The 14,502-nt window shown below is 43.0% G+C and overlaps 2 protein-coding genes across 4 annotated transcripts in view; one reads left to right on the top strand and one right to left on the bottom strand.

Moving 5' to 3' along the window:
- lmtk2 (lemur tyrosine kinase 2) overlaps positions 1–5,390 on the top strand; it is a 24,918-nt gene extending 19,528 nt beyond the window's left edge. For 2 of the 3 annotated variants that reach the window (XM_025064830.1, XM_025064827.1), the window contains exons 14-18: positions 103–3,374; positions 3,453–3,719; positions 4,390–4,548; positions 4,709–4,821; positions 4,921–5,390. In XM_025064830.1, the coding sequence (XP_024920598.1) occupies positions 103–131 (29 nt within the window). In that variant the 3' untranslated portion in view covers positions 132–3,374; positions 3,453–3,719; positions 4,390–4,548; positions 4,709–4,821; positions 4,921–5,390. The remainder of the gene's footprint in view (positions 1–102; positions 3,375–3,452; positions 3,720–4,389; positions 4,549–4,708; positions 4,822–4,920) is intronic. The other variant, XM_025064829.1, reaches the window with a different exon arrangement.
- Positions 3,046–14,502, bottom strand: tecpr1b (tectonin beta-propeller repeat containing 1b). Its single transcript, XM_008329644.3, has 26 exons — positions 13,723–14,502; positions 13,458–13,574; positions 11,976–12,208; positions 11,716–11,898; positions 11,517–11,639; positions 11,312–11,434; positions 10,259–10,433; positions 10,052–10,152; positions 9,842–9,943; positions 8,728–8,858; positions 8,015–8,637; positions 7,705–7,823; positions 7,441–7,596; positions 7,193–7,342; positions 6,960–7,117; positions 6,691–6,818; positions 6,383–6,467; positions 6,209–6,305; positions 6,060–6,139; positions 5,854–5,910; positions 5,599–5,773; positions 4,915–5,050; positions 4,707–4,799; positions 4,413–4,519; positions 4,151–4,270; positions 3,046–3,688 (listed from the first exon to the last, which is right to left on the bottom strand). The coding sequence occupies exons 3-26, from the start codon at positions 12,198–12,200 to the stop codon at positions 3,548–3,550; spliced, it is 3,588 nt and encodes a 1,195-aa protein (XP_008327866.1). The 5' UTR covers positions 12,201–12,208; positions 13,458–13,574; positions 13,723–14,502; the 3' UTR covers positions 3,046–3,547.

Raw genomic sequence — 14,502 nt, 5'->3', positions numbered from 1 at the left:
TATATGCTAACTACTAATTATACCATTTTCCCTAACGGCTCAACATGATCATTAACAGTCAAGTTTGATTGGTTGACTAACTTCTCCTTTCCTTTCCCTCAGGAAGCAGTGAAGACGGTGAAAAGGACTAGTGTGACAAACGGACATTTACTGTCACACCACTGATAAAACCAAGGTACACTTGCACTTTTGAGGAGCGGATGACGGTTGAAGGAGGTCGAAGGTCACAGGTGATGGGCTGGGGCGGGGGGGACTCCAAAGGCTTATTTCAGGCAGAACTGTGCAGAGTTAGAGAGTGAAGTCTGTGGTCTGACCTATGAAGTCTAGTTCCAGCCTGGGCAACATCACCTCCACAGCTACATCAGTGGATGTGATTTCATTTTAGTGCAATGAGGGAAAAAATGAATAGTTAAAAAAACACATCTAACTTCTAATGGTTTGCTTTAAAAAAAAGTCTTTTTGAGCTCATTCCAAGTGTTCGGTTGCTTATTTTTGTCATGTGTCCAAATGCACTGCTACTAATAGACTTTTTAAACAAACATACAAAAAAAATCTTTCTATGTTTCTCACTTAATGAACACCATCAGCTGATAAACTGGACACTGCAGCCAAGTAGAAATAAACCTGAGTCTCAGCAGAAGTGAAACTGAAGCTACAGTTACTTTACAGTAACTTTACAGTTATACTTTACTGCAGCGTCGTTGTCATTTTGCGTCTTCATGTAGTGCAGATATTTCAGTGGTGGCCTTTTTGGACCGTCTCAGTCTCAACATTTTCATGCGGTATCCTTCTGTAGCAGCCAATGAAAAAGAAGGGTTGAAGTGCAGGAAGTGTCCTCCATGAACGGGTTGTTTGGACAATTTTCTGGCAGTAGTTTCACAGTTTGGAGATGTAATTTGATGAGGATTGTTATATAAATCTTTAAAAGAGATGTAATTAATTTTTTAAGCTTAAACTAATTACTTATGTTGTCGTGATTTATTTTGTGCGCTGAAAGGTGCAGCGGGCTCCTCGGGCCGTTTTGTATTATCACCATCACTGGGTCTTATCATATCACCGTCCTTAATGTTGTGAAGACAACTTTAACCGTCATTGCACGATGTTCAAACCACACATGAAGTCAGGCCGTTGTACATAGAGTGAAACAGGAGATTTTATTTTTAAACGTCAGAATTAAGACATGTGTTAAACTGTTTGTAAAGAGAAAAAAAATCATAATAAGGATAAGAAATTTGCAGAGGAGAGGAGGCAGGCTAATGGATCCACATTTCTAATGTTAATGTGCAGGGATTTAAGGCTTAATTTAAGGAAAAAAAACACTACTAGAACAAGAAAGCTGCTGCTTTTTATCAGTGTCATGACCAGAGTGTCTGCCTTTTTTAAAACTCTGTGTCAAACTAAATCTATTCACGTTAAGAAAACCCTTTTGAGCATTTCGTCTTCTTTAATGTTTGCTGGCCGTCGTTTGTCGTTGTGGCTACAGGGAGGTCTGTGTACAGGTTTTTATTGTACAGCTGTAAAAAAAAATCAGTTATTTGAATCTGTAAGTTATATAAAAAAATCTGTCTGGTACTTTTGTTTCCTTCACTCAAACATCTACACTCTACTCCTTTACTCCACCTGTGGTAGACTAATGCCCTGATAAGGAGGCACTGTACCGTAGACGATGTTTAAAAAAACCAGCAGCCTGTGCTTCAGTTAAACTTGAAAATTTATTTAAGGAAATAATATTTTATTTGACTACAGTGTCCATTTTGCTTAATCTTGCACATTTTTGAGAAATGAAACTTAATGTTGAACTATACTGATGTATATAAATGTTAATTTTTTTGGTCTGTATATGGGAAAGGATGTAATTGAGTTGTAGCGATGAGTTTTCACTTTGTAACTTAAAGCTGAGTCGATCAGAGGAACATATCACCGTGGGCGGCTCTAAAGCAGTTCAACTAAGACCTGGGAGTGGACGTGAGTTTGTTCTGTTCTTTAATCTTGTAGATTTACAAAAAATCAAATATTTTTACTTCATATTGTTCATGCTATGTGTAATTGAATGAGATGTTTATAATTACACTGTTTAATATGAAAATAAATGCAAATGGACTTCTAAACTGGGTGCTTAGGTATTTCCGTGTGTATTTTAAGTCTGACTTTTTACTGTTTTTACTGTTTGGCCGAGATGAGATGGTGCCCATGAGAATGTTCTGCAGCGCAGTGACTGTGTGGACGTAGGGAGGAGTGGGAGCAATATTGGAGAACATCATCTGAGAAGACACAAATGGAAATGTAAGCTTCAGAAGAGTTGCTATCTGTGATGCTTTCCACAGTCCAGCTGACCTACTTACATCTGTAAAAGAAGACGCTCCACCTATCCAAGTTCCCACGGAGAGACTTTGGCACACAGAGAGCTGCTGGAAACTATCACTAAAACATGACCAGATCGTTGCAAAAGTCAAAGGAAATAGAGACGACCACACCATGTCAAGATGCATCACCTTTGTCAAGAAAGAACACCTACTGGGGACCGAGGAGCTCAGCTTCACATCAGTAGATCATGTCCTGCATCACTGATGCTCTGTAGCAATTGCACTGCTGTCTTACCTGGACCTAACTGCCCCCCTGGGAGGAGATGATGCAGAAGGCAAAGACCGCAGAAGTCAAGATACCATATTTTCCAAGTCTGGTGACGGACCAGCCAAAAAGGAGGCGAAGCTTCTGGATTCAGTGTTGAGGAGTCAAGTTCTGAACCTTGTTGAACTCTGATAGCCTGTGTGGTCAGAGATGGAGTTTTCCCAAGTCTGGTATGAAATGGTGACAAAATGTTTTTCAGTCTTTTTATTTCACACTTCAACGCCTTTCATAACTAGTGCAGCGTCATCACACCGACGTCTGCTGTGCTGCTTCAACAGTCGTAGCACTAACATGAACAGGTAGACCTTTCTGATGGGAAGAACTTTTCCTTATTGCAGGAGCATGGAGAGGTATTTTTTCATGATACAAACTGGACGTGTTACATAGTTTTCACTGCACACTACTGTATTTTTTTTACTGAGTAGGAATTTCTTTAATATTCACAGTCCATTTGTAAAATTCCTCATATTCAGGAAAGATTGTCCGACTACTTGTAGGTTAAAAATCACTGCATTGCAATCGTATGTCACAGGCCTAAAACATAAGGAAGAAATTCAACAGTTGTGTGAGAAACCCGTAGATAAATAAATAGATAAAGAAATAAAATCACATGCAGTTGCAGTCAAAACGCAAACAAATCCTACTGTAGAAAGAGTTTAACTACAGCGTGTGAATGTTGGGTACCAAACCTCATCCTAGCCCTTTACAGGAGCCCCGTTCTCTTGTGATGTCACCCGTCGCCACAGGTGAGTGAAGCAAACACATGCACTTTCCTCACAGCATTTGTGCTTCCCATAGTCTCAGAGTCTAACATTTCTCTACAGATCAAGAGTCCCACGGGAGTGAGCTCAATGTGCATTCCCCTGACGAGGAGACGAACAGATCCAGGCACAAACAGGGATGGGCACCTGGAGCCGTGCTACACTCCAACGGCGTTCCCGTTTACTTGTGATGGGATCCGTCGAGGAAGCGGGCTGCGTGGAGATCCAGCCGCTGCGGGAAGAGAACCGCGGGGAGCCTCTGCCGAGTTCCCCCTCACACTGATGTGCTCCCATCCCCCCTGCAGGAACAAGGACACAAGGGATGGTAATGTAAGTTTGATATTTTTCTTAACTTGGACTTTTCTCTGACTTTAGTTTGTCAGCTTTTAGCTCTGATTAAGTAAAACTAATTTAATTTAATAACACTAATTAAATTGAATAAAATACCTTGCACGAAACATGACTTTGTTAAACTGGGAATGTAAATGACTTTGAGCCATTACCCAGTGTGAAAAGCTTAATGCTGTTAAAAAAAAACCTGCAGATTTTTTATTTTGCAAAGATTAGGTGTGTTACAGTCGATTCCAGATCCATTATTATTGGCTGGATGTCTAAAAGCATTACCAATAAAAACACAGCCATGGAATCTCTCTTAGCTTCTAAAAGTCTGGAAAAGGGCCTGGAAAATTCCTGGTTAAGAATATTATATTGTTCAAAGGCCACAACTGACCCCCGGGCCAGAGTTTGGGTAATAAACTTACCCCTATACCGTAGTCCCAGGTCTGGCCCTTGGACTGCACAGGTCCCACCCCGAGCCTGTGGCAGACGGCTCCTGCAGTCTCAGCAGGGAAACCTGGAACCTTGTCTGCTATGATCCAAACCTAAAGACCACAGTCAGAATAAAGTTGTATCATTACCGGGATTAGAGATTCTTTTGTAAAATGATGATGCCTTAATTTCCCTTAATTCTATTTATAACGTCCTGTCTCTCTGATGACAGTGGTCCTGTCAGACTGGACTCACCTGGTCCAGTGGTCCTATAGAGACCTTTGTGACGTTGTTGGAGATGAGTTCCCAGGTGGAGCCCTGAGGGTAACTGGGAGTGACGCCCTGTCGGTACCACAGGTTATCTGCAGCACAGTAGACGAGGAGAAGACATGTGAGTCAAAAAAAATGTTTTCATTTTAAAAGGTGTCAAATTTTAGTAACTTTAGTAGCATCAACAAAATCAGAAAACGTTTTTTTACAGTATTTGAATGGAATCCTGTTACAATTATTGGGGCTTTAAAACAGGTATTGATTGGTTGTCAAACTTACAGTTTTCATCCACCGTGAAGACAGATGTGCGACCCACCGACAGCTGCCTGAGTGTCTGTCTGGGAGGAGAAGGGATGTGGTACCAGCATTCTCCTGTAGGGGGACACCAACACTGGTTAATATGCCTGTACACTAGCACTACTGTTCACATGACATTTTTTACCTTTTGTGATGAAATAATTGAATGATTTTTACTTCCTTGACTCACCTGCAGGGTTTTGTGGGGACACAGAGCCTCTGTAGAATACAGACCCATCTTTGGCGATGGCCCACACCTGGTTGGCTCCACCGAAGGAGATGGACTTAAAGGGCTGATCTGTGCCGACGTGAAGCCAGGAGCTGCCCTAGAGTGAATATATGTAGGTGACTTTCCTATAGCTGAGTTGCTTAAAACTTAAAGGCAAAGTCTCAAAAGCAATTTCAAAGTAGGCAACTGGACTCTCCTCAAGTAAGTTGGAGACATTGTCAGCTTACTTGAGGAGGAGTCCAGTTGCCTACTTTAAAACTGCTTTAGAGATTATTATGATCTGGATGACTGGGGATATTCACAAGTATTAAAGGCAAGTAATTATCTAGTTTCTAGATATTTCTATATTTAAATGTTTTATATACTGTTTTACATTTTGTGGTAACTGTGTCTGTTGATTCTGAAATAAAGGACAAGCTCTTTGTCATTTTCAGAAATTTCTACTCTTTTTGTTCTCTCTTGAAAAATTGGTTTAGTCGAAATGAAGCTAATAATTGTTAATCGATTAAATTAAACACAAAGTGATACAATGGGGCCACTTGGACCCGTCCCGACAAGCTTTCATCTCATAGTAAATAAAGTAAATAAATCCCCTTTTCCCCTACGTTTGAATTTTAGGAATAGTAAAATAAAAAGGTTCCTCACAGCTGGTTCCTGAGGGCTGACTCCCAGTCGACACAGAACATCTCCCTTGTCGCTGAGGGCCCAGACTGGGACGTGCTCCATCCTGCTCTGGGCCAGACACGGCATCAGAGAGACGTCACTCAGTGGTATGGGCGGGACCTGCTGCCACGGACCTCCCAGTGTGATCTTACACTTTCTGTGGACCAAACATACAAACCATTTAATGATGTACTTAAATGTGGACAAAGATCTGCAAAAATCATATGTGTTTTTTACCTCATCCATCTTCTGCGCCTGACAAAGTCTTTTATTGTTTTGTGACCGTGAAATGTGCTGCAAAGGAGGGAAAAAAACACAAACATCAAACAAATCTTTTTTTTTTTTAAATGTTACATTAAGAATAAGTTTTGTTTTTTTTAAATGTTACATTAAGAATAAGTTGTTTTTTTAAAATGTTACATTAAGAATAAGTTGCTACTCACACAGGGAAGTCTGCAGCGTACTGCCAGCCTTCTTTGTCTGTCCCCCCAAAGACGTTGTAGTCCACAGTCCACTCCGACACCTGGACATGTTCAAGTTACTAAAATTTGTGTGATAAAAAAGAGAGGATCGATGTGAGTAAAACACTTACCCAGGACCACTGAGGGGAGGGTGGGTGGGTGTTGTCTTTGGTGGACTCTCTCAGCCCACTTTCATCACTCCACATGGGCCGGTCTGTGGGCAGTCCTCTGGAGAAGTGAAAAGGCCAAGAGAAAAATTAAAATCCAGCCAATGACGACAACTAACATTTATAAATGATTCTCACTTGTCTGTGTATCCAGTCATGGGGTTCCATCGTTGGTTCTCATACACGTGAACACTCCTGACATCAGTCTGATGAACAGCATCTCCTGCACAGAACATTTATGAGTCAGTGCCAAAAAAAATACAGTAAGTGAGATTGAGTTAGCTCAGATTTTTTTTTCTTTTCTCTCCACTTTCATGGTATTAAAAAAATGTATTGTAGAATGAAATGTAAGTAACACATTCTATTCCTACACTAGGTTTTAGTATGACGACTCTACTACATATTTTAACTAAATAAAATTCACTCTTATCTGTGGGCAGGTTTACCAGATGTGGGCTGCTGCCCATAGTGCCCACTGTAGACCCAAGCAGTACCGTCCCACCCGATGCCCCACACCAGCCCCAGACTGTTAGACTCTACACAGCGCAGGTGTCCTGGGACCTGCCGCCAAAACCTGTACCACACACACACACAAGGCGTAAGCAGTGTGTGTTAGTGTGTTAGTAACAAACAGAGAAGCTCAGGACAGAGCTGGAGGTTAGCACGTTAGCTGGATTTATGTTAATGAAAAAAAAAACCAAAAACGTTTACTTACATTTGGTCACAGGGAAGTGTGTTTGCAGTGGTCTCCAGGGAGAAGGACGGCTCATGAACCATAATGTCTCCTTTGGAGGTGGTGGACCACACGGCCTGTCGGGACGGTGGTCCTGTGATTCCACGACTCTCACAGCAACAGTCGGACAACAGGCACAGCTGTTCACACAGTGTTTGTCTTCAGAAACACAGCAGTCCCAGTGATGATGTTCATTGTACTGTGTCTTGTTTTACCCAGTCATTCATGTCCTTCTCCGTCTGTGCTGCCAGGACCAGAGGCCACCTGTGTTTGGTCCTTTGTGCCGTGTACACAGCAAAGGAATAGTGACAGTCCCTGGGCACCGGTACCAGCGCCGTCATTTCACTTATGAAGACATGAAGGTACTGGAATGATGGAGGCAGAGGGAGGAGTTAAATTAATCAAATAAAAACACAGATGATGAAACTTCTTCTACATGTGTGTGTGGAGTGTCAAGACTAACCTTTTTCTCACCGTACTGTGTGTAATAGACAAAGAAAATGCTGTCCTTCCTGCCGTCACACCTGGTGGACTGCTCCAGAGCTACACCCACATCCACCCAGCGCTGAGGTTTCCAGTCTCTCCACCAGCGCAAGGAACCTTTACGCACCCACACGGACTGGGGGAGAAAACAAGATGAGATGTAACGAATGAGGCTACATGAGTTTAACACTTTAAAAACTTCATAATCCAGTAAAATCTGGAAGTATTTCAGAACGGCTCTCACGTTGCTCCTCTCCAGCGGCTTCTTGCTGATCTGCTCTCTGTGATCCTGCTGCTGCTGCTGCTGTTTGCTCCAAGCTGCTGACTGAACTGGAGTCAGCGACAAAGAGCTGGTGAGAAGACCTGACAGACAGACATACCAGTCAGACGTTCAGACAGACGGACAGATGTGGAGACAGACACAGATGGACAGACACGGAGAACATGAATATCTACACAGGAAACAACAGAAAGAAACAGACATGTGGAGTAAAACATTGAAATAACACTGAAATCCAACAACACCACGAGAAAACCAACGATGGTAAACACACCTGTGGGACTGAGCCAGCTGATCTGTGAACTTGTGTCCACGTCACAGCCTCCACCCGAAATCCAGGTCCACGCCGGACCATCCTCCTCCCCGACACCCTGAAAGGTCTCCAGGGTCTCCAAACTGTAGGTGGCAGCAGCGGCGGCTGCTCCGCCCTCCGTCACAGCAGGCCCCGCTCTCTGAGCGTTCCTACCTGCCTCTGCCCCCTCCAGGTCCACATTCATCCAGGGGACGTCGTGGCCCACAGGCTCAGGGCTGGGAAGTAACGTAGCTGGAGCTTTTTCCTCAACCTCCTCCTGTGGAAACTCTGTGATGGTGGGCTGAGATGAGGACGTTTTGTCTCGGTCTGAAACCAGGCTGTTGATGAAGCTGTCGCTGGCAGGGATGAAGGGTTTGGGAAGCTCCTGTTTGGAGGAGGAAGGAGCATCGTCTGCCTCCAGAGGAGACGTAGGAGTGTCTGCTCCACCTAAAGGGACGACAGAGGGAGCTGCCGCCTCCAGGACCGGGGTGTCTGTGGTGGAGTTCTGTGGATCAGCGGGGCCGACCTCTGAGTCCGAGTCAGTGCAGCTGAGGACCGAGCCTTGTGTGGCCTCGGTGAGCTGACCGCCAAACTCACAGTCATCTCTGTGGAAGCCGAGCAGCAGATGAAGAGTGAGGGTCCGTGAAGGGTCTACCTGACATGTCACTATGACAACTGAGTTCACCTACACTGACCTGTGGGCTGGAACAACCTCCTTCCTGCTGCCCCACTGGGCAGATACAGGAATCCAGCCATTTCCACTGGGCTCTAACGGAGTTACACCCATTCGAAAGTACAGGCCTCGGTCCTCACCGACCGCCCACACCTGACAGACAGACGGAGACAAATCAGACGAACATGAAAGTCAAGAGTCATTGTAGAAAAATGAGCTCTTTGGATTTCAACGTGAAAGTCAAGAGTCATTGTAGAAAAATTCCAACAAAACATTTTAAGCTTTCAATACTTTTTTTTTTAATTTCCATGACTGAAAAACTGGTCCATAATTTTCCAGGTTTTCCAGGAAGTCTTATAATTACTTAGAAGAGAAAGTCAATCATTGAATAAATAAGTGGATAAATATACCAGATCATCTTATAACTTTTATTTTGACATTAAAACATATACAGGATGCACCGGTTCGACGCGACTGTTACTTTATAAGGACCTATAGTGAAACAGAGTCGCAGCCTCACACCACTGTATCCATAAACTGCAGCCCTGAAATCTGAAATATGGGATATGATGACGACAGCCTGACCAGTGTCTAATTAGGGAGTCACCCATACGTCAGGCCAGTAGGAATATAGACCTGGGATATATAAGGCTGGGCCGGAGCTGCTGCTGCTGCTGGGACAGTGGCTGGAATGCCCTGCTGTATTCTTGTTACGGGGCAGAATCAGAGGGCTGGAGGAGGGTCAGCTGGGGGGTGGGGGGAGTGAGTGACATAAGAGGAGGAGGAGGAGGTGTGAGATATAGGTCTGCAGTGCTAGCAGAGTCCTCACGAGTGAAGCCTCAGGATCGCCTGATTTTTGTGTTTAAAATTCACATCAAATTCAATTAAATTCATCTTTGTCTTCTACAGAAAGTGGTGCCACAGAAAAAGAATTGGGACCCATTGACCTAAAGCTACTGGTGACATTTAATCAAATTGTTAAAAAAAGTTTTATTTTCAACACTGAAGTTAAAGTTTATATAATAATCCTCAACCTGATGCCGTACCATGACTAGTCCTAGAGCAGATTTTTGGAAACATCTTACAACTCTCAACATTTGAATAATAGCTCTGTGTGTGTGTTTGTGTGTTAAAACCTGGTCATTGAGTCCAACATCCACCATGATCATCTCTCCTCCAATACTGATCCAACCTGAACCACAGGGGTTGTGGGAGTTCACACCACGTCGGAACCACACCTACAAACACACACACACACACACACACAGAAATACAGTTCAAGTTCTGACCACAGTAAAGACCACAGTTGTACAGCTGCACAGTATGTGTGGTGTGAATCAATTTACCTTGTAGTCTTTAGTGACCACCCAGACCACACTGACTCCCACTGCTACGTGAAGAGCTTCAATCTCTTTTCCTGGTGACTCAACCTCGGTCCATGACGTTCCTGATAAGGATTTTTTTTTTCCAAAATTGACAAATTGTGAAACACAGCTCTATGACTTTTGACACAAAAAAGAAAAATGAAGGCAAAATGTAAAACTAGTTCTAACCGGTTGGACTGTCCAGACTAAGGCCGGTCCGGACCATGAGGTTTCCATCCCACAGTAAACACCACAGCAGGTCCCCTGGACCAGCCGATAACTGAGACACCTCCTTGGGCACCTCCACCTCCTCCCAGGAGGAGCCCTCTGGTACCCGCGGGTGAATGCCCTCCCTGGGACACACCTGTTTGGAGCAAAGTGTCACAACATCACCCTGAGCTGATGTGAAACAAACCAAACAAAACCGAGTGAAGGACAACGTGCTTAAAACCTAAAGCCTTACTGCCCTCTTGTGGTCAAATACAAGACTAACTTTTTTTAGCTACAAATGAAACTTAACCATGTTTATACTCTGTGTTCTTTTTGACTATTAATAGTATTTATTCTAGAGATTTTTTTAATTAGTATTCCTGATGAACTATTGTTAGCTTCAATAGGCCAGTTAATTATTCTTACCAGTTAATTATTCTTACAATTTCTCCATAAATGACTGACCATGTTTTTGTAGTATAATTACTTAATAGTATTTATTCTAGAGATTTTTTAAAATTAGTATTACTGATTAACTATCGTTAGCTTCAATAGGGACACGTTAATTATTCTTACAATTTCTCAAAAAAATAATATAATTCTCTTTTTTTTTTTTTTTCAGGGAAGCTGTGATCATTCAATTCATTCCACTACAGGATCAGATGACCTGGATGACTGAGAACCTACACAGAAATCCTGGAAACCGTGTCAGTATATGTATATGTATATTGTATATACTCTTTAATTTCGTCTAATGTCTGGAACATTGACTGATACAATAGATTAATCATGAAAATTTGACAAATTCCATTAGATTCAGTGCAGTATTCATATTAAATCAAACTATTTATACTAGTTAAAATGTTATTTTAATTTCATTTTAATCATTATTTTCTTCTTTTTTTTCAGAATTGAACATTTGACACTGATGTGGCCCTCTAGTGGAATGACAGTGGAATGACAGTGGCAGCATTGACAGACCTTACTGTAACTGCATGCAAAAAGATAAAGTCACTGCTACGGTGGACTGACCTGTCCTTGTTGGGACACAGCCCACAGGTAGGGGTACCGTCCAGACTGGTCACTCATCTCCCAGCCCCCACAGCTGATGTCACACAGGGGAAGAGGAGGTTTCCTGGGATGATCTAAAGGAATCTGCAGCAGAACATCGACTAGAACTCTGTCACACCAGCTCTTAACTGATCTGTTACACTGAGACAAACCACGGCATCCAAACCTTGGCCCATGTGCCTTGAGCAATGTATCTCCTGTATCGGATCCAGCGGCGACGGCGGACGCAGGAATTCCATTTCTTGTCAGGGGAAAAGTTGGCGGGGAAATCTACGGCATACTCCCAGCCCTGACAACACAGACCTGGTCAACAGGTTTGTATCTAACTTCCAAAGTAATGGAAGAGTAAAGAAAAGTGTACTTACCCCAGTCTGACTGGGTTCTCCACCGCAGCTCTGATCCACATACCAGTCTCCCTCCCACTCCCAACTGCTGGAGGGCAACTGGAAGCTGTGGAGAGGCTGAGGATTCAGGCCGGTCACGTCACTCCACGGCCAGCGGTCGGTGGGCAGCAGTGTGTCAGTGAAGCCGTCCACTGGGTTCCACCTCTGGAAACACACACACACGGCACTTGAGCAGATGATGACACACAGCTCTCCTCAGTATCTCGTTAGTCCAGACAGACCTGGTTTTCGTAAGTCTCCTCCCGGTAGCGGACGGACGTCTCACTGGGCATGATGTTGAGGTAAACATGGTGGTCACAGCCGATGCCCCAGCAGCGGTCCTTCCCTGCGGTAACTCGCTTCAGCTCCAGCAGTAAGTCGTCAGCACGCTGCCAGCGCTGCCCGGCTGTGGAGAGGCTGTACACTCTGCCGTACACGTCCACGGCCCACAGCAGTGTGATGGGCATGATGGACCCTGGACAGAGACAGAAGGACATGAAGTCACATGATCTGATGACATCAGTAGGAATGACAAATTCAAAACAAGTATCAGAAACTTGATTTAAATTCAAAAGTGAAATGTGACAAAATGTTAGCTGTTGCTCATGTGATCTATTCAGTTAAAAGGTTTAAAAACAATAACATTTTCTAACCTAATATGACCTCACACTGAATAATATGGATTATCTGGAAAGTCTTAGATCAGATGAAAACCAGAGACACTTTGATTTGTTCTATTTTCAGGACATGACGTCAGTTGAGGGAGCTGCTGCCAGTCTCTGAAATTAAAACCAAGATACAAACGGTAAGTCACTGTGTGTGTGTGTTTTATCACTTTACCAATGTTATTTTTGGACTATTTTAATTAATATATTATTGTGTATTATAAACCTCCTAAGTTTTCTTTCCATGAAAAATGTTAGAAATGCTAATAAAGTAATGCAATAGATTAATACAGGATGCAGGTTTCACACTCATTGTTATAAATGGAAATAATCCTTACAAACACTAATACTAGCTGTAGCTAAAGATAATTTTAGGACCATCACCAGCTAAAGTCCAGAGCAACCATGCAGCTACAACAACTAACAGATCATGGTTTACAGCAATTTGTTATCACTTGTTGCAATAATAAAAAGGAAAAGTATTATTTTCCACAGAATAATCTATGAATAAAATCTGAAAAAAAGACCCAGTCATCGAATAGGTAACATCTTACAGATGTTATGGTAAGGCAGGCAGTATGAACGGAAATGTTTTAGTTTGAAAACGCTAACCGGAAGTACATTATGTATCACCACTCTCTGACTTGACACTTACTATGTCGCCTTATACTAATCCGCTGTACGGTATTGACAGTTTATACCGAGGCTAATGGTGACTGAGGCCAGAATGTGAATTACATACGAGTCTCCTACTGGAAACGTGTGATTAAACGATACTTTACTCAGTGACAATTACTGAAAACAGGACTAAATGTCCGGCAGGCCAGAGTTCATGAAGTGTGCGGCAGAAACAGAAACACACACACACATTTGGTTGGACCCAATTTCTAATCTAGTTTAACCCTAAAGTCGTACTAGATAACCTGTAAAATAAGCTTGTCTCTAACTGTAGAAAGATTTTATGCCACTGTGATGATGATTGTTGGTTCTTTAAAAGGCCCACACACACACACACAAACACACAAACACACACACAGCTGATCTCGTGCAACAGCCTACCTGAATATATGGTATCCGATTCTCGTCTGTTAGGAGACTATCAGCATGACATGAGGTGCAGGTGCAGCAACAACAGCAGCAGCAGACAGGGGGCTGCCGAGTTCTGCAGGGGCCACACTGTGACACATTCAACATGCAGGTGGACCATCAGGAGCCTTTAAACACACACCCGTGCGGTCTGACCACCAACAGCTGATCTGGACTCTAAGGTGGCCGCACAGTCTAATCTGTCAATCAAGCTCACACATGCATCCTCCAGACTTACTCAGGTTCGAGCTTCCGTCCTGCTGAGCAGCAGCATCTCTGCAGCACTGAAGTCCTCCATGTTCACACCAACACTGACATGTTTAATTCCCTGTGTCCCTGTAGAGAAGTGTAGCTGAGGAATCCTCCGTGCATCCAACTGCGACTCCACCACAACAGGAAATGGAGGAAACGACATTCTCATTGGCTGAACGCAGACTGGGGGCGTGAGGATCCGCTGCATGTCATTGGCCCATCACTCCTTGTTATTTTATTCCCCCGTCGGCCGCTGCTAATTGACAGGTATTTTCAATAATTTATTTAGCGCCAAATTAATTATTGAAGCGCCAGATTGGTGTTAGGTGTTTGGATACAGTTGGGTGTTTGTGAGCTCAGGTAAACAACTTACAACTAGTTTTATTAAAACATAGTCACACCTTTTGAAAATAGACAATTTACATGAAGGTATTTGTTGATTAATTAGATCACTGGTTCTCAAACTATGGTGCACAAACCTCAAGTGGATGCTCTGTATTACATTGTATAAACTGTGGATAAAGTGAATCACAAAGTTGTTAAATTTACATTAAAAAAAGGTTAAAGAACCACTAAATTAGACCAAGGATATTGCAGGTATACGTACCACATCTGTTCACTAAGTTGATTTTACTCCATGGATATACTACACAAACTCGTGTTTATTTACATTTCACTCTTAGTGTATACATATATTCGGTTGAATGTGACAAATTAAATGACCAAAAATCATATTTGCAGTGCCCTCGGCCACCACTGGGGGTCC

Source organism: Cynoglossus semilaevis, chromosome 17, assembly GCF_000523025.1.
Source record: "Cynoglossus semilaevis isolate Cse_v1.0 chromosome 17, Cse_v1.0, whole genome shotgun sequence".
Taxonomy (NCBI): Eukaryota; Metazoa; Chordata; class Actinopteri; order Pleuronectiformes; family Cynoglossidae; genus Cynoglossus; species Cynoglossus semilaevis.
Note: the sequence above shows the minus strand (reverse complement) of the source record. Positions and strands in the feature narration are given on the sequence as shown.